Here is a 15,000-nt window from a genome sequence, read left to right as displayed (position 1 = left end):
CTGCAGTCTGTAACAATTATCTACAGTTGATTTTCAATTTTAATAATTAAATTAAACTGTAACTACAGTTTAACTATGTGCTCATGCTCTTCTTAAAGTGAGATTAAAGATATATTGGAGGCAAGAATATGATATATACATGTTACTTAATGATACAATCAGTTGCTCTACATTTAATAAAAATATTTATTGAAGAGAATATCCTTTGTGTATTATCAGAATGGTTTTGAATTGCTGCAAACAAACTTTAGGAATTTCTTTATCTACATTAAAAGATATTTTGCAAGATCATCTATCATACCTGTACAATTTCCTACACTTGATTTTTTGCTGAAAATAACACAAGTTTTGTCATTTTACGTGAACTTACTGAGCTGTAAACTGAATAAGAATCCTTTTAATAAAATTCAATAAAATACATCATTTTGTTGTGTTTAAATGTATCAGATCAACAATGTCCAGAAATGTCTTCATTGACATTCAATCTACACTATATTATTACAAGGAATGATCAGTAACAAATTTGGGATAAAAATCTTTGTGAAGACATTTCTCCCTGGAGAAAGAAAAAACAAAAGAAAAAAAAAAATGAATATAATAATTAGCAACTATAATTTTAACTGCACAATTTGAACTTCATATATACCCTAAAACATGATTATTCACTTAAGAGACTGGAAGACAGAATATATATGATTCAATGCACCCCTTTAATTCAGTCTCATTATTACTTGACCAAAGAGTTTTTATGATAACATTATACAAATAGGATACATATTAGTATTTTCTGTTACTCTCTGCACTCTAAATATTGTAAACAAATTCCTTTCATACAGAGAGTGATGACTTTATTAAATGTTCTTAAAATTAAGTAACATTAACGTTTGGGAATTTAGTAAACGCGGGCAATACTGTAGTAAATAAATAGGGAGTAAAGAGGTCAACAGATAGTTCAAATGATTTACTTGACAAGACTTCTACATGACTGATTATGTAAGTTCTTTTTAACTTCAGTGAAAAATGTCTATTCAACATTCACTCAATGATAAATAGGGCTGGGATTGTATTGCAGTATAAACCAGTCGCAACATCAATGCTTTCAGAACTTAAACTATAATTATTACTTCCTCATTTTTTTCTACATAAAATAAATATTCAACAAGTTTTGCCAGCAACAGTTAGAACTTCATAATGAATGCTGATGGAATATATGAAAAGTTTTAGAATACTGGAATGTATATTGCTTTTGCCTACTGGACATGGTTTTTGGCATGTTAATGTTTGATTTTTTCCCCAAAAATAAAGAATATGCAAAACATAATGGTATGCTTCACAGTGAGCATACCATGCTTCACAAATATCTTCAAAAGCTCATGCTCTTTTGGGGCTAACCAGCTTCAGTATGACATTCCTTGACCATATTTCAACTAACCCTCTGCATAAGTTAGATAATGATGAAGAACTAAAACAATCTAACAGTATTCATGAGTGATGACCATGATAGATGAACAAGGATGATAAGTGAGGTTATGTGGTAACTGCATTAAAGCCATGGAAGTGAATGTGCAAAGCTATCAATTCTGGAAGAAAGTAACAGGTTTTTGGGTGTGTTAAAAATATACTTCATGAATGGATTCTGACATTGTACTGCAACCATTACCAGCCCTAATCAAAGTGCACATAGAGCACACTCAACACAAGTTCATCATACATACACCATCATCCCTGCTTCCTGTGCTAGAATTAAAGATAAACAAATATTTACAAATCTTAAATATATGTACATATGTGAACATGCTGGGCAAATAGTGCCAACATAACAAAATACTAAACAGTATCTTTCTACTCTACAAGACCATATAAAACACTTGGTACGAAGGAGACCACTGTGATGTAGATTTTTAGTTATCATTTCACATAAAAATGTCCAGTCTCTCCAGTTTGTTTTTCATTCTGCATTCAAGTACAACGTAAAAAAAGTAATTTGAAATGTTTAAGAAGCCTAAAAAGTTCTCTCCATAAATGTAATGACCAATGGCAGATCTAATATATTTTCTTTGTGACTACAATTTTAAGTAATGACACAAAAAAAGAACACAACATACACTACATCCCCTAACATACATCGTAAAGTAACATTTATTACAAAGGTGAACCATCCAATCATTGAGGATTTTGGTCTTTCTTTCATTTTTTGTTGTATATCCCTTTATTTCTCCATTCACGTATTGTATTTCTGTTGTCAGATGCCCCATAATGAAATTACAAAACATGCAGATTTTCCTCCAAAATTTAATGACATGGCATGCAGAATATATTTATTAGACTTTCATTATAAAAGCATTAAACCTTATGTGTTCAGCTTATAAGTAACTTTTAAGTGCCTGATAAATGTTCTAAAGATAACATACAATGCCAGTGCTTTATCATATTAACAATAATGAACCAATGGGAACAGTGCATTATTAACAAATAAATTAGGTCCTACATTCAACTTTGACACATGAAACCTGAATCATTCAAGCATTAGGTATAGGTTCAAAACTAACTGCATCCTCTATGATTCTTATCTTCAGGTTTAAGTAGAGGACAAAATGAGGGACAAAAATGAAAAAAGTCATTTGCACTCATAATCATAAATTGTGAGTTGAGCATGTGAATAAGATTTGTAGTGTAAGTGCAAGTATTAGTGAAACAGTGTATGTGCATGAGTGGGAGTAACAAGGAAAGAATACAGAAACACAAGAAGAATAAGGAGAGAAGAAATGTATGCATGTACATCTTAAAAAGTAAATGAATATGATATATGTTAGAAGTTTATGGGCTGGTAAACATAGATGACAATGAGCAGATAAGATATCAACCATAGAAAGAAATACAATCAGCTTTGAATAATCACAATAAACAAGCAATAGCTCGGACAGCCTTATACATAAGTAGTAATTGCACTGAGTTGTGTGTGTTGTACTTATTCATCCTTTTCAAAGGTATAATCAACTTTCATTAATGCACTTTCATTAATGCACTTATATATGGTCACAGGTCCACATTCACCATATGCACTCTCAAATTCACGCAAACACACACATGAACATGTATATGCACACGTGTACAAATATCGACACACACACATGTACAAATATTGACACGTACACCTGTACAAATATCGACATGCACACATGTACAAATATCGACACGCACACGTACAAATATCGACACGCACACGTACAAATATCGACACGCACTCATGTACAAATATTGACACACACATGTACAAATATTGACACACATACATACACACAAAATTTAACCCTACTTTTGGTAAGATCTGTTGCTCATTCAATACAAATAATATCATATGGTTCTGTATCACGACAATTTGTACAAATAAAAATTAAATATAAAGCTAAAAAATTAAATTATTGGCAACATCAACTATGTTAAAAATAATCAATAATGATAATAATAATAATTATAAAACTTCAGAACAATCTGGAAGTCTTCTTCAAAAATCACAACAATTGCAAAGCTTAAATAAGGGATTAAGCTTCCATCAGGTAACACGCCCTTTCCCTTTTGTCTGCACATGAACACCAGCCGTTCCAATGGCTGTTCTTCATTAGTTTTCATAAATAGGGATTAAAGTAAAAAAAAAATAAAAAGAAAGATCCGATGCTACACCTACAAATGACAATGGCATCCTGACTTGTAATAGTAACTTTCTTCTGGTCTATATTCCTCCTATCACATCTTTAGCTAGGAGCAAACAGAAAGAATAGAAGATGAAAAAACAATTATATTAATAACAAATAGGAATGTAATCTACCCACAATTAAGTGGAATGACTTTAGATTGAAGATGGAGAGCCAAGAGAGTATACTGACCAACTTGGCAACTGGAATGTCTTAGGAAAAGCACCGAAGAACTGTCTGTATCAGAGTTTGAAAATGTAAGTAGATATCACAACATACTCCAAGATATACATGAGATCTAGCAACTGAAAACTCACAGGCTGATCAACGTAAAGTTATATATGAAAACAATCTGAGAGGGAAAGTATGAGTAAGAGATGAGATACAGAGAGAGGAGATAGAACAGAGGAGAAATCTAGAATGAAATAGAATTGATGAATTTAAAGGTATAAAATAAATTTATAAATCCATCATCATCAATCCATGAAATGTGTGATCACTTCTGCTACTAAATGACTAGATCATGTGCTACCTGAGCACAATTCTTTGAACACAAAAAAGGTGGGAGCTGAAGGAATGCATTCCACTGACGAAACAGAACCAGTCACCCATGACTCAGCCACAGATGAGGAAGGATCAATGCATAAACATTTTAAACTATTAAAAATGCAAAATATAAGCATGCTGATAATATCACTATTTGCCTCAATAAATAATTACTTGTACATTCAGACTTTCCTTTTTTTCAAAATCCTTTTTTAAAAAAAGAAGCCAATGCTGTACACACACCTGGTAGTACATGAAAAGCTCCCTCTACTCCTGAATACTGCATTTTGTCGCATGACATTCTTCTTTAATTTCTGTTCATCTTTACAAAGTTAATTAGCTTTTACAGATATATATATACTAACAGACATATATATCTATAGTTTTTTTTTTTCAAATACATATACAATAATTTAAAACAGTTGTATCTTCATAAAAAAGACTAAAAGACAATGTTCCTCCAGTATTATGTTTCTCAAGGCACATTGCACATAGTGCAGAGATTAACTCTGTTAGGCATGCTTTTCTATTTTTGTTGCACTGAATGAAGATGTTTTCACACATCTGCTAACATCTTCCCTTTGGTTTGCATCCTATGCCTTTTTTTCAACAACTGTAAGGCGTCAATGGCTTGCATCTTTTTTGACATGAAAAAAAAAAAAAGCCACTAAATGTCTCAGGAAGTCATAAAACTCTCCTCTTATTTCCTATGTGTTTTTTTTAAATATCATTCAATATTTTCATTTTCATTTTTGCGTAAAATACAGCTCTGTTGGGAGGTGGCAGGACAGCTCACCCAACACCACATCTGTCCTAGCACGTAGGCCATCCATCCCCTTTGAGCTCCATCACTCACTGAAAGCCTTCTTTTAGAGCCGAAGCGTCATTTCCTGCAGTCAGCTGCTGCCATATATGACCTGCCGCACACCCGTCATAATGTACGAGAGCCTGTGGGCGGACAATCCCTTGAGATCAGCGAGGAACCATGTTGCGCTCTGCAGCCTGGTATTATCTGTGCTAAGCATACAGCGGGTCAGCCATCCAATGGGGGTCCTAAGTATACCATTGACACCTCTGTGTTGCCATACACCGCAGAAACAGAGGGATATAGCTGCTTGTCTGGCAGACCTGAAAGAGATAAAACAAGGGCATTATAGTTTATCTACAAAAAAAAAAAATAATAATAATAATTGTAACATGAGAGAAGGAAAAAGGCTATCAATTTAATGTTTGTCAAACTTACTGGTTACTGTGAGGCCAATAATTCAGCAATCTTTACAATGTTCTACAAACTTCTTTATGACTAATCATATTGATAAAAAGGAGAGCAACTAGAACTATGAGACACAGCATATAGTCAGGTATAAATCCCATGTTTTTATAATAGGCTTACCTCTAAATGCAACACCGAGAAATTCATAATTCTTCTCAAATGCTAAAGTGTTGTCGTCACAGTCCAATATTACTCGTATTCTCTCTCCTACCTGTAATGAGATCAACAATTAATGAAAAGCAAAAATGGTCATCCATTTTTTCTTGGGTACAAAATTACTTTACATTGTATTCTAATGTTTTATCTTCTATTATCTCTCACTTTCAGAGCACATCCATACATTTCTCTGATGTTGCTGTTAACCTATTGACACCAAGGACATGCTCCATTCACTGGAGCTTTCTGCTTTGTTTAGTTTTTTGTTTTTTACATACATCATCATTACTTTCATTAGTATCATTATCATTATCATAATATTAATAACTATAATAATGGTAATAGTAATAATTCCCCTCAACCCCAGAAAATTTACAGAATGGGGTAAATAAGTCAGGTCAGGTATTCCTACTAATTATTACCTTGCTGACTAAGCACTTGTGGAACCATCTATGTGCAATAAAAAAATCTGTAAACAAAATGGGTACAGTATCAAATTGCTAAAATAAGAGAATGCAGTGTGCTGCTGTGGATTTGACAGCAACGGTTCCAAACTGCCCCTTGTAAAAGTGATCAAACGCTTTGTCCTCATTAAAAAACATCCAAAATGTAGCATTGTATAACATATTCTGTATAACATATCTTCTTTATGCTCTCAGTTGTTGCTGAGAGTGTGATCACATTCATGACCTTGATGTAAAATGTGGTAATTAAACATGTTCCAATCCCTTTTCCATTAGGCAATAATGCTCCTCTGAGAGTACAATGTCTTGCTCCACCTCGTCTCATCTTACTGTATTGAAATTGACACACAAAGGTTGCCTGATCTGAGCCTTTACAACCTGCTCAGTTAGACTACCTTTTTCAGTTCTAGAAAATTTCTGTAAAATCAATCACTTAAAATTTGATACTTCTAAAAGAGGTTCACTGTATTTTTTCTTATAAAAAAAAGAAAAAAAAAAGAGGGAAAAGTGTTTGCTTCTTTTAAGTTCAGAAACAATATGAAGAACGTATAGTACTCCATAGCCTAACAACATCTATTATCATGCATCATACCTAACTGACCATGCACATCAATGTGTAGCTGTCATTTGGAATTACTTTAGTAAGGCTTCCTACTAAGCATAAATTATCATATATAAAAGTGCCTATTTCTAAGATTTCTTATCTCCTTAGTCCAAATGATGATACTAATAAATGGTAACCCTTTCTTATTTTACGTATTCTTACATATGTAAAAAGGAAAAAGAATTTGTATATTCTTACAAATGTAAAAAGGAAAACAAATATATATTCTTTCAAAATCAGGCATCACTTATTCTACCTACATCTACATAAATGCATACCGATTCATGTCAACAAATTTACTGTTCCAAATATATAATTCCAAGTACAGATACTAATCCTACATTTCTGGCTGTCATACAAGTATTTTAACCCCTATACAGTAGGCTACTTATCAATGGGGTGGGCAAAGGCTCCAGTCAGAAGAAGAAAAAAAAGAAATCTAGCAAATCATACATATATAGATCAGAACAATTGAAAACAATGAATTTGATGACACCAGCCTCAAAATATTCTGGGCAATGTGAGTAGTGGTAGGACAAGGTCAATACAGTCAAAGTTGTCATAGCAACCACCTTTCCATAATGACCAAAATTCCATCTTAGAAAAATTGTGTTATAAACAACTAGTATACAATAACCATCTGGCTAGTGGAAAAGAACAGATGTAAAGACCTATAAAAAGAGACCACATCCCCAGTGCTTAAGCAACAAACTATGCTTCCATTCACACTTTTCTGGCCCTTTCCTCACTTGCTTAGCTAAGGTTGGACATCTTTTTTCCAAGAAACAATAAGAGTACATAGCTATTTATTAAAATAAAATATTACTTGCATGAATTTTCAACTGTTGAGATCCAGTAATAGATTCCTCTGAGCTATCTCTCTAGTAGAAAGTTAGAGAGAGTTACGACCTGACATCACTCTGGCTGCTTTAATAACCTAGCCAAATTCTTTTTGCCATCATTTGGCATACTTATAATTTTGACAGATCAAGGAATTGCATTACACAGCAATAAGGATTAAAACACGCATAAAAAAAACTCGACCCATTGTAGATGGGATGCCTAACAACCTAACTAGTCATCAGGACGGGCGGTCTATGACACTAGCAGCACTGGCTAAAATTAGAGTGATGGGAAAGTGTTTTCTCCACCCAATGGGTAGCACAGAATAGCCCAAACAATATTTTTCCATAAATCCATCATAAAATGTGGGTTTAGGTTGACTTTGGAACCCTGTAGCTCTGGAGCTGGCACTGTTATAGCCATAATACTTCCTGATTGTGTGCGCACTTCAACTGTGAGCAGATCCCAATGTCGTATCATGTACACATTGACAGCAGTCTTTTAGGCCTAATTGGAGCAGAGATGTATGACACCCGTACGCAATGGGTTAACATCGTATACTTCTTAACCTGTTAATAACAGGTGACATGTATTTTCATCATACATGACGCAGGAGCTCTGCCCTGATGACAGGCGTCAAGACGTTCAGGGATTTTGGATCAGTGTTATATTATTGTGCTATGAGTAATGATGACAATTGCAGACATAATCATCAGAACTGTCATAATATTATGCAAAATGGGTTTCACCTAACATCTAAAACATAGATAGCACCACTTTCTTCTAGCACCAGCAGGAGAGAGAATCTTGAATGACACCCATCTACAGTCTCTGGCAAGCACTATCTTTATAGAACGATGGCCCATAGCAAGTTGCTGACCTCTTGCTCTAAAGTAATGCAGATGAAGGAATGTGCCCCTGTGCCAGTAGGGATATGTTTTACTGTGGCACTTAGTCATAAACACAAGTTTCCTTTCTCTTCACTACCTCTTCATGTTATCTTCATTGTGGATGGTTATATGTTTCATATTTTTTCACAACAGTACATAAATACGAGAAAATAAAGTTGCTTTTTGTACTCCCCAAAACAGCAATACTTCCAGCACACCGAGTTTAACGAAAAAAAAAAAGAGCTGATATGGACCTTAAACTACAATTTTAGCCAACTGCAGAATAGGTAGAGCCTGTGATATGACAGATATGTCTCTAAATACAGTAAAACACACAAAAAATAAAACACAACGGCTCTAGTTCTACAATGAGTGACTAAAAGAGTGTGTGAAAATTTAAGGTATGTTGCGTGAAGCTGCCTTGCTCTGAAATAAAACCCTTCCTGGAGCCTGGGTAAGCAAGTCTATCCCCTGTCCACAATGGCTTAAAGAGAGAAAAAAACAAAATAATGTGTGTCTGTTTAGGTGTGCTTCTACCTTTTCATTTTCATATAGTTTCCCAGTTGAAATAGAACAAATTACAGGGTGGCATATACTTTAGGCACATATCTGATTTATCTGATATATCCAGTAATATAGTAATTAACGGAACTGATGAGCTGAATGAGGTGCATGCAAGACAAGCATTGAATGTCAAACTTACATTTCTCTTTTAGTAAAATAAAATAAAAAGACATAAATGATTTGCAAAATGACTAATTAAGAACTAATAATTACCTATAAATTGATGAAAATTAAGTCTATGGAGTTGGCAACATTGCAGTGTGAGACTGCATAACGTTAAAAACCCTTGCCTGCCCACATATATTTCAAACATAGCTCATTATTTTAAAAATCTTCCTAATTTTCTTTGAGAATGGTAAAGCTAATACTTACTGATTAGCTCATGCATAATTGGCTGCTTATATTCCAAGTAATTTCCAAGTATATTCTAAAGTAATATAATCCACATTACACACAAAATGATATCAAACTTAAAGTGAAGTGATCAAAGATACTAAGTAATGGTGTTAGCAAATCAGTGCTTCTGCTTCCCTCAAAAAGTTACCAAACATTATATATGCCGGATACTGATACATTTCTTAAATGTTAAATATGTTTTTAGGGTAACTTTAAAACATTTATATCATATGTAAATGCTGATCACTGAAGTTCACCACTAGTTTTAACTCTTGTATCTGAAACACACACCCCTACTCATATTGACAGGAGTTTTCAGTACAAGAGTTGCAAATGGTGAAAATGCTGAGTGGTAAAAACTGAAAGTGGAAGGAACTATACTAAGAATACTCAAGAATTGATTTCTTTAATGAATGGTCCAATGACAATAGCTGTGCTAGTCAGGTACAAACAATAAAGGTCTTAACTTTTTTTTCTAAAATGGTAAAACTACTTACAAAAACAAGAAACTGATAAAAGTTTATTCAATGGAAGGCTTTAGGCAGGATTGTAATAGAGACACTAGTCATGGCCCAGATGTTTTGGTTGAATGTTCTAATATCTGCTTTACATCTTATCAAAAAGGTTATTTACTATATTTCACTTATTTCTGTTCCATTATAATATCTATATTTTCACTTGCAATAAAAAAAGAGAGCTAAATACTGTGCATTTCTAAAAATATATACAATATTTCTGTCTCTTCTTCTTGTCTTTCCTCTTTTTATTTCCTTTCATTAACCCATTTATGACGGGGGCATTCTAGCCTTGAATGTCACAATGCCGGGGCTTTCGAATTATTAGGCCTAAATCAATTAAATGGCTGGCACAATACTGTGCCGCCTGGCCACTGGGCTTTTGAATGAGCGGTACAGCACTGTACCACCCGTCCAGAGAGGGTTAATCTCTCTTCAATACAGTACAAGTTGTCCCTGTCATATGCAACTGACGGGGTTACTTTGCTTCATAAAAATAACTGCTGCTTTGCTTTTTCAAAAATAAATTTCTATTTGCATTTATGAAACCATAATATTCTTTTCTGAAACTCACTGCTAATATTAATTCAATGTATTTTTACATTTACAAAACAAAATGAAATGCTTCATTCTCATTCATATGAGACAGCAAAATCAAAATGTCATAAATGACATTTGTGCATTTAACACATAGTGGATGGAAGCAACAAGATGATGCCATAAGAATTTTTGGCTATATGCAAAACATATAGTCAATTTGTCTGTTTTGTTGAGTGGCACTAGGAGTGAGAAGGGGGAGTAGTGTATATGGCTGTAAATATTTTTCTTTCTTTCTTACCATACGAAAATCTTTTGCTAGACTCTGTATTCTTCCATAAATTTGTGATAGTGATGTTACACTAAGTGTACAGCATTTATTCCTCCTTTATGGAGACTAAAACACTAAACAACAGGTATTATTTGTCTAAACAATATCACAGCCGTACCAATACCTGCTATAAGTCTCACAATGTGATGAAACAAATGAGAGGAGATTTTCAGTACTCTTATGTATAAACAATCAGGAGTTGGACATATAAAAAACTGTTGTGGGGCAAAGCTTGAGTCTACCTCATTTCATTAAACATTCAGAAAGGCAGACCCATGGGTCTTAACCCACTGCCCGTCCACAATGGGTTTAGACCCATTGCACAAATGCCTCATGTTTATTTTAAGGGTAAGCAGGGGTTTTCTTTTGCCTTTATGTTATTATACTAACTAAAACTATTGAAATTGAAATAAAAGTTCTGAATTGAAAAAAACTTATAAAAGGAATTATGATGCGATAGTACAACACTTTTATAAATGATAAAGAAAATTATAAAACGAGAACAACAGTTGTTATTTTTATGACAAATAATTTAAAGGTCTGCCAAAAATTCTTTAGCTGCATTATGGAAATCCTGGTTTGTCAACCAACTAAGGGAATATATTCAAAAGTCAATCTTTTACTATGAAATATGCAGAATTCCTCCCACAGCTTCCCTCATTCTAAGATTCTTAACAAAAAACAAAAAAACAAAAAAAGACAAAAATAATTCCATCCAAACTGTTCTTAAATCTAAGGAAGGTCAGGCATCATGACATACAATTATCCTGGACCAACCTTCTGCATTATTGAAGCCACATCTTTCTGAACTTGATGAGCAGATACTATAAAGACGTCCTGCAGATGTCTTCTGGTGTCTGCAGAACACATTCAACTTCAGCTTGACTAGCTGTTTCCTTTTAGATATGTCATCTGTTGAACTCCACAGGACAGCTTGTGTCAAAGTAGGTATCAGAGTAATGGCCTTCCAACAAATTTAACTGACATCTTTCTGGGTGTGGATGATCCAGGCCTGAGTTTTCTCTCACCCTTCTGCTGTAGCCCTGGCAAAACATGGAAGAGAGGGTCATTACCTCCACAATCATTCTTAGTCTCTAGCCAGCATACATTATGCATTTTTTGGGCACTCATACAGAAGACTGTTATCCAGCAGTATCCATCACAAAAGTATTCATCCTCCTTATGAGAAAGGTTCCAGTAGCAAAGATCTGACTCCCATTCAAGAAAAAGTGCCTGGAGCATACAAAGGATCAGTCTGTAGTGTGTCTACCCTTCCCCATCCTGTGTCAATCCCTCTTCCAATCAAGCATCTGCTGGCAATACCAAACCTAACTCAAACTCTTTGAGTAGGAAGGAAGGGGGGGGGTGAATGGGAACTTAATGACAAATAGGCCATGGAGAGCAAGGAATAGAGAAAGAGAGGGAAAGCTTTAACAGAAAGGAAAATATGAACATAAGCATATGGACACATGAATAATCCCAATTCAGAAAGACCCTGTCTCTCCCACAATAAATCTAACCACTAAAGACCACAATTCCTCAACTACCCCCCATCACAAAAATGCTGGATTTCAATAATCATCTAGCACTAATTTGGTCTTTATTGTTTAAAGAAATCAGTTTTACACATCAGAAAATATGTCTCATGCTGGTAAATCAACTAATTGCAGAACAGTCCCCCCTTATGTGTGTGAAAATGACAGGGAAACACTTTGTGCCCTTGAGGCAAAGAAAAGATGCCTAACAGTAACAGATATACAGTTTACACTAACTGTATCTCATTCACATAGAAACAGAGGCAAGAAAATGCCCATCTTATCTTATATCTTGTATCAAATACTTCATTGCATTTCCCTTAATAATACTGGTTAATTAAACTACTACTTCTAATAATAATAACAATAATATAGTCTTCTGCTGCTAGTAATAATGATTATAAATTCATGGTAATAATACTATGTAGCAGGCAGTATCAGTAATAATAGTAGGTAGTGGTGATGATGATGACACTAAGACATCATTATCATTATAGTTATCATTATTTGAAAAAGTATTAATAATGGTAAAAATCCTAATAATGAAGTGCCCAAAAAGAACAATAAAGCAACAAATATCTTAAACTTATAATAATAGTAACCAGGCATGATGGTGATGATTACAACAACGATAATGATGATAATAATTTTCATAATAAACTCTACTACTACGTATAATAAAAGCAGTCACAATATGAAGATAACAATTATAGCAATAGTACCAAAAATAATAGTAATTATCAAAAAATTATATACAATAATGATATTAATAACACGATAAGCGGATAATATGAGACAGTGTATACAACTGAATTTTACATTGTCGTAATCCTTGGATTCTTTCTGTCACACACGACTTTTTTTTCCCCCTTTTTTTCTGTGCATGACAATAATGATTCATTAAAATTTAAAAACTTTTCTTCTATGAGATCACACTCCTATCAGACTGGTGTGTTTTTGCAAACCTGTCTATGAAAGTCATACTTTGTTTTTAGTTAACAACCATACATGGATTAATTTGTAAAAATAAGTAAAAATAAAGCCTTTCAAAATGAATGTTAGTCACTGAAATAATAAAACCAAAAACACCAATCTCTATTTTCATCATTACCACTATAATGAAGATATAAATAAAGAATAACAATATTCATAAATCAATCAAAAAATTAGTCTTAAGACATACATATAGAAAAAAGTAAATAACACTTGGAATTGATAGATTGTCAACCCACTAATGTTTGTGTCCACATATACATAAGTGTTGAGGGTGAACCTGAATCCATCTATCTATACTATCTATACTATCTATACATATTTATACAATGGAGACTACTCTAAGATCTGCCCTCTGAATAGGCATGGCATTTTTTTAGTTCTGACAGCCCTAGTCCTGAGATACAGCATTTCAAAGTTGACAGATTTTTCTAGCAGTACATAACTTCATAAGTGACAGCTTGATGGTATGGTGTCATGATTCTCAGATTTTTTTCTTCTATGGCATAGAAATGTTATATCTTTCCATCATTATAATACTAATTCAACAATATTAGTAATGAAAAAAATAGAAGTAATAATTCTGGAAATAATAAAATAGTAATATAGCCACTACCAAAGATAATGCTAAATACTAAATAGGGATATTAACCCATTGTGTATAGGTGTCACGACATACATGAAGCAGGAGCTCTGGCCAAACAGCAGACGTCATGACATACGTGACATTCAGGGATTTTATATCACTGTGCTATTTTATTGTGCTTGAGTAAAGAGTGAGCGATGATGACAACTGCAGTCATAATTACTATAATTGCTGTAATATTAAGCAAAATGGGTTTCACCTAACATCCAAAATCTAGATGGCAAACTTACTTCTAGCACCAGCAAGAGAGAGAGCCTTGAATGGCCCCCATCCAGTCTCTAGTAAGCACTATCTTTATAAAGCGATGATACATAGCAAGTTGCCGCCCACTTACTCTAAAGTACTGCACATATGCAGGCAGAACGGAAAGGGGAAGGTGACCCAAACCATGCCCAATGGCTACAATGTGCTCCTGTGCCAGTAGGGATGCCTTTTACACAATGGCATTCACAGTTATAATCACAATTCTTTCCTACCTCTTTATGTTATCTTCATTGTGGATGGTTACATGTTTTGTAGTCATTCATGATGGTACATACTACAAAAAAATTAAGTTGCTTCTGGTCCTCCCATAAAATAGCAATACTTGTATCACACCATGTATAAAGAAAATAATGAGCGGATATGGATCATAAACTACAATTTTAGTCGAGTGCAGTATTGATAGAGCCTGTGATATGACAGATGTGTCTTTAAATACAGTAAAACGTACAAAAATTAAAACAATGAGCGACTAAAAGAGTCGGAAAAGTATAGGTATGTTGTGTGAAGTTCCCTCGCTCTGAACTGAAACCCATCCTGGAGACCGGGCAGGAATCTATTCCCCGTCCCCAATGATTGAATAATAATAATAATAATAATAATAATAATAATTACTATTATAATAATAATATCAATGATAAAATAATAATGATAATATAATATTAAATAATAATAATAATAATAATACAGAAAAGTAATAAAAAGACTGAAGTTGGTGGAGCCAGACTGACTCTTAATTTGAGGAATTTAAAAG

General features: G+C 33.7%; 1 protein-coding gene across 4 annotated transcripts in view; it reads right to left on the bottom strand.

The window, feature by feature from the left end:
• Nucleotides 1-15,000, bottom strand: part of Fsn (F-box synaptic protein) — a 38,303-nt gene that overhangs the window by 14,406 nt on the left and 8,897 nt on the right. The window contains exons 2-3 of one of the 4 annotated variants that reach the window (XM_043023401.2): nt 5,632-5,722; nt 947-5,366 (exon numbers count right to left, since the gene is read on the bottom strand). The exons of 2 other annotated variants lie outside the window; for them this stretch is intronic. In XM_043023401.2, coding sequence (XP_042879335.1) covers nt 5,272-5,366; nt 5,632-5,722 — 186 coding nt within the window. In that variant the 3' untranslated portion in view covers nt 947-5,271. Of the gene's footprint in view, nt 1-946; nt 5,367-5,631; nt 5,723-15,000 lie in introns of those variants that run through there. One more of the 4 variants, XM_043023402.2, reaches the window with a different exon arrangement.

This window comes from Penaeus japonicus, unplaced genomic scaffold, assembly GCF_977035675.1.
Source record: "Penaeus japonicus unplaced genomic scaffold, GWHDUDI00000001_assembly GWHDUDI00000002, whole genome shotgun sequence".
Lineage (NCBI taxonomy): Eukaryota > Metazoa > Arthropoda > Malacostraca > Decapoda > Penaeidae > Penaeus > Penaeus japonicus.
The sequence above is the reverse complement of the archived record's forward strand: the minus strand, read 5'-3'. Positions and strand labels throughout refer to the sequence as shown.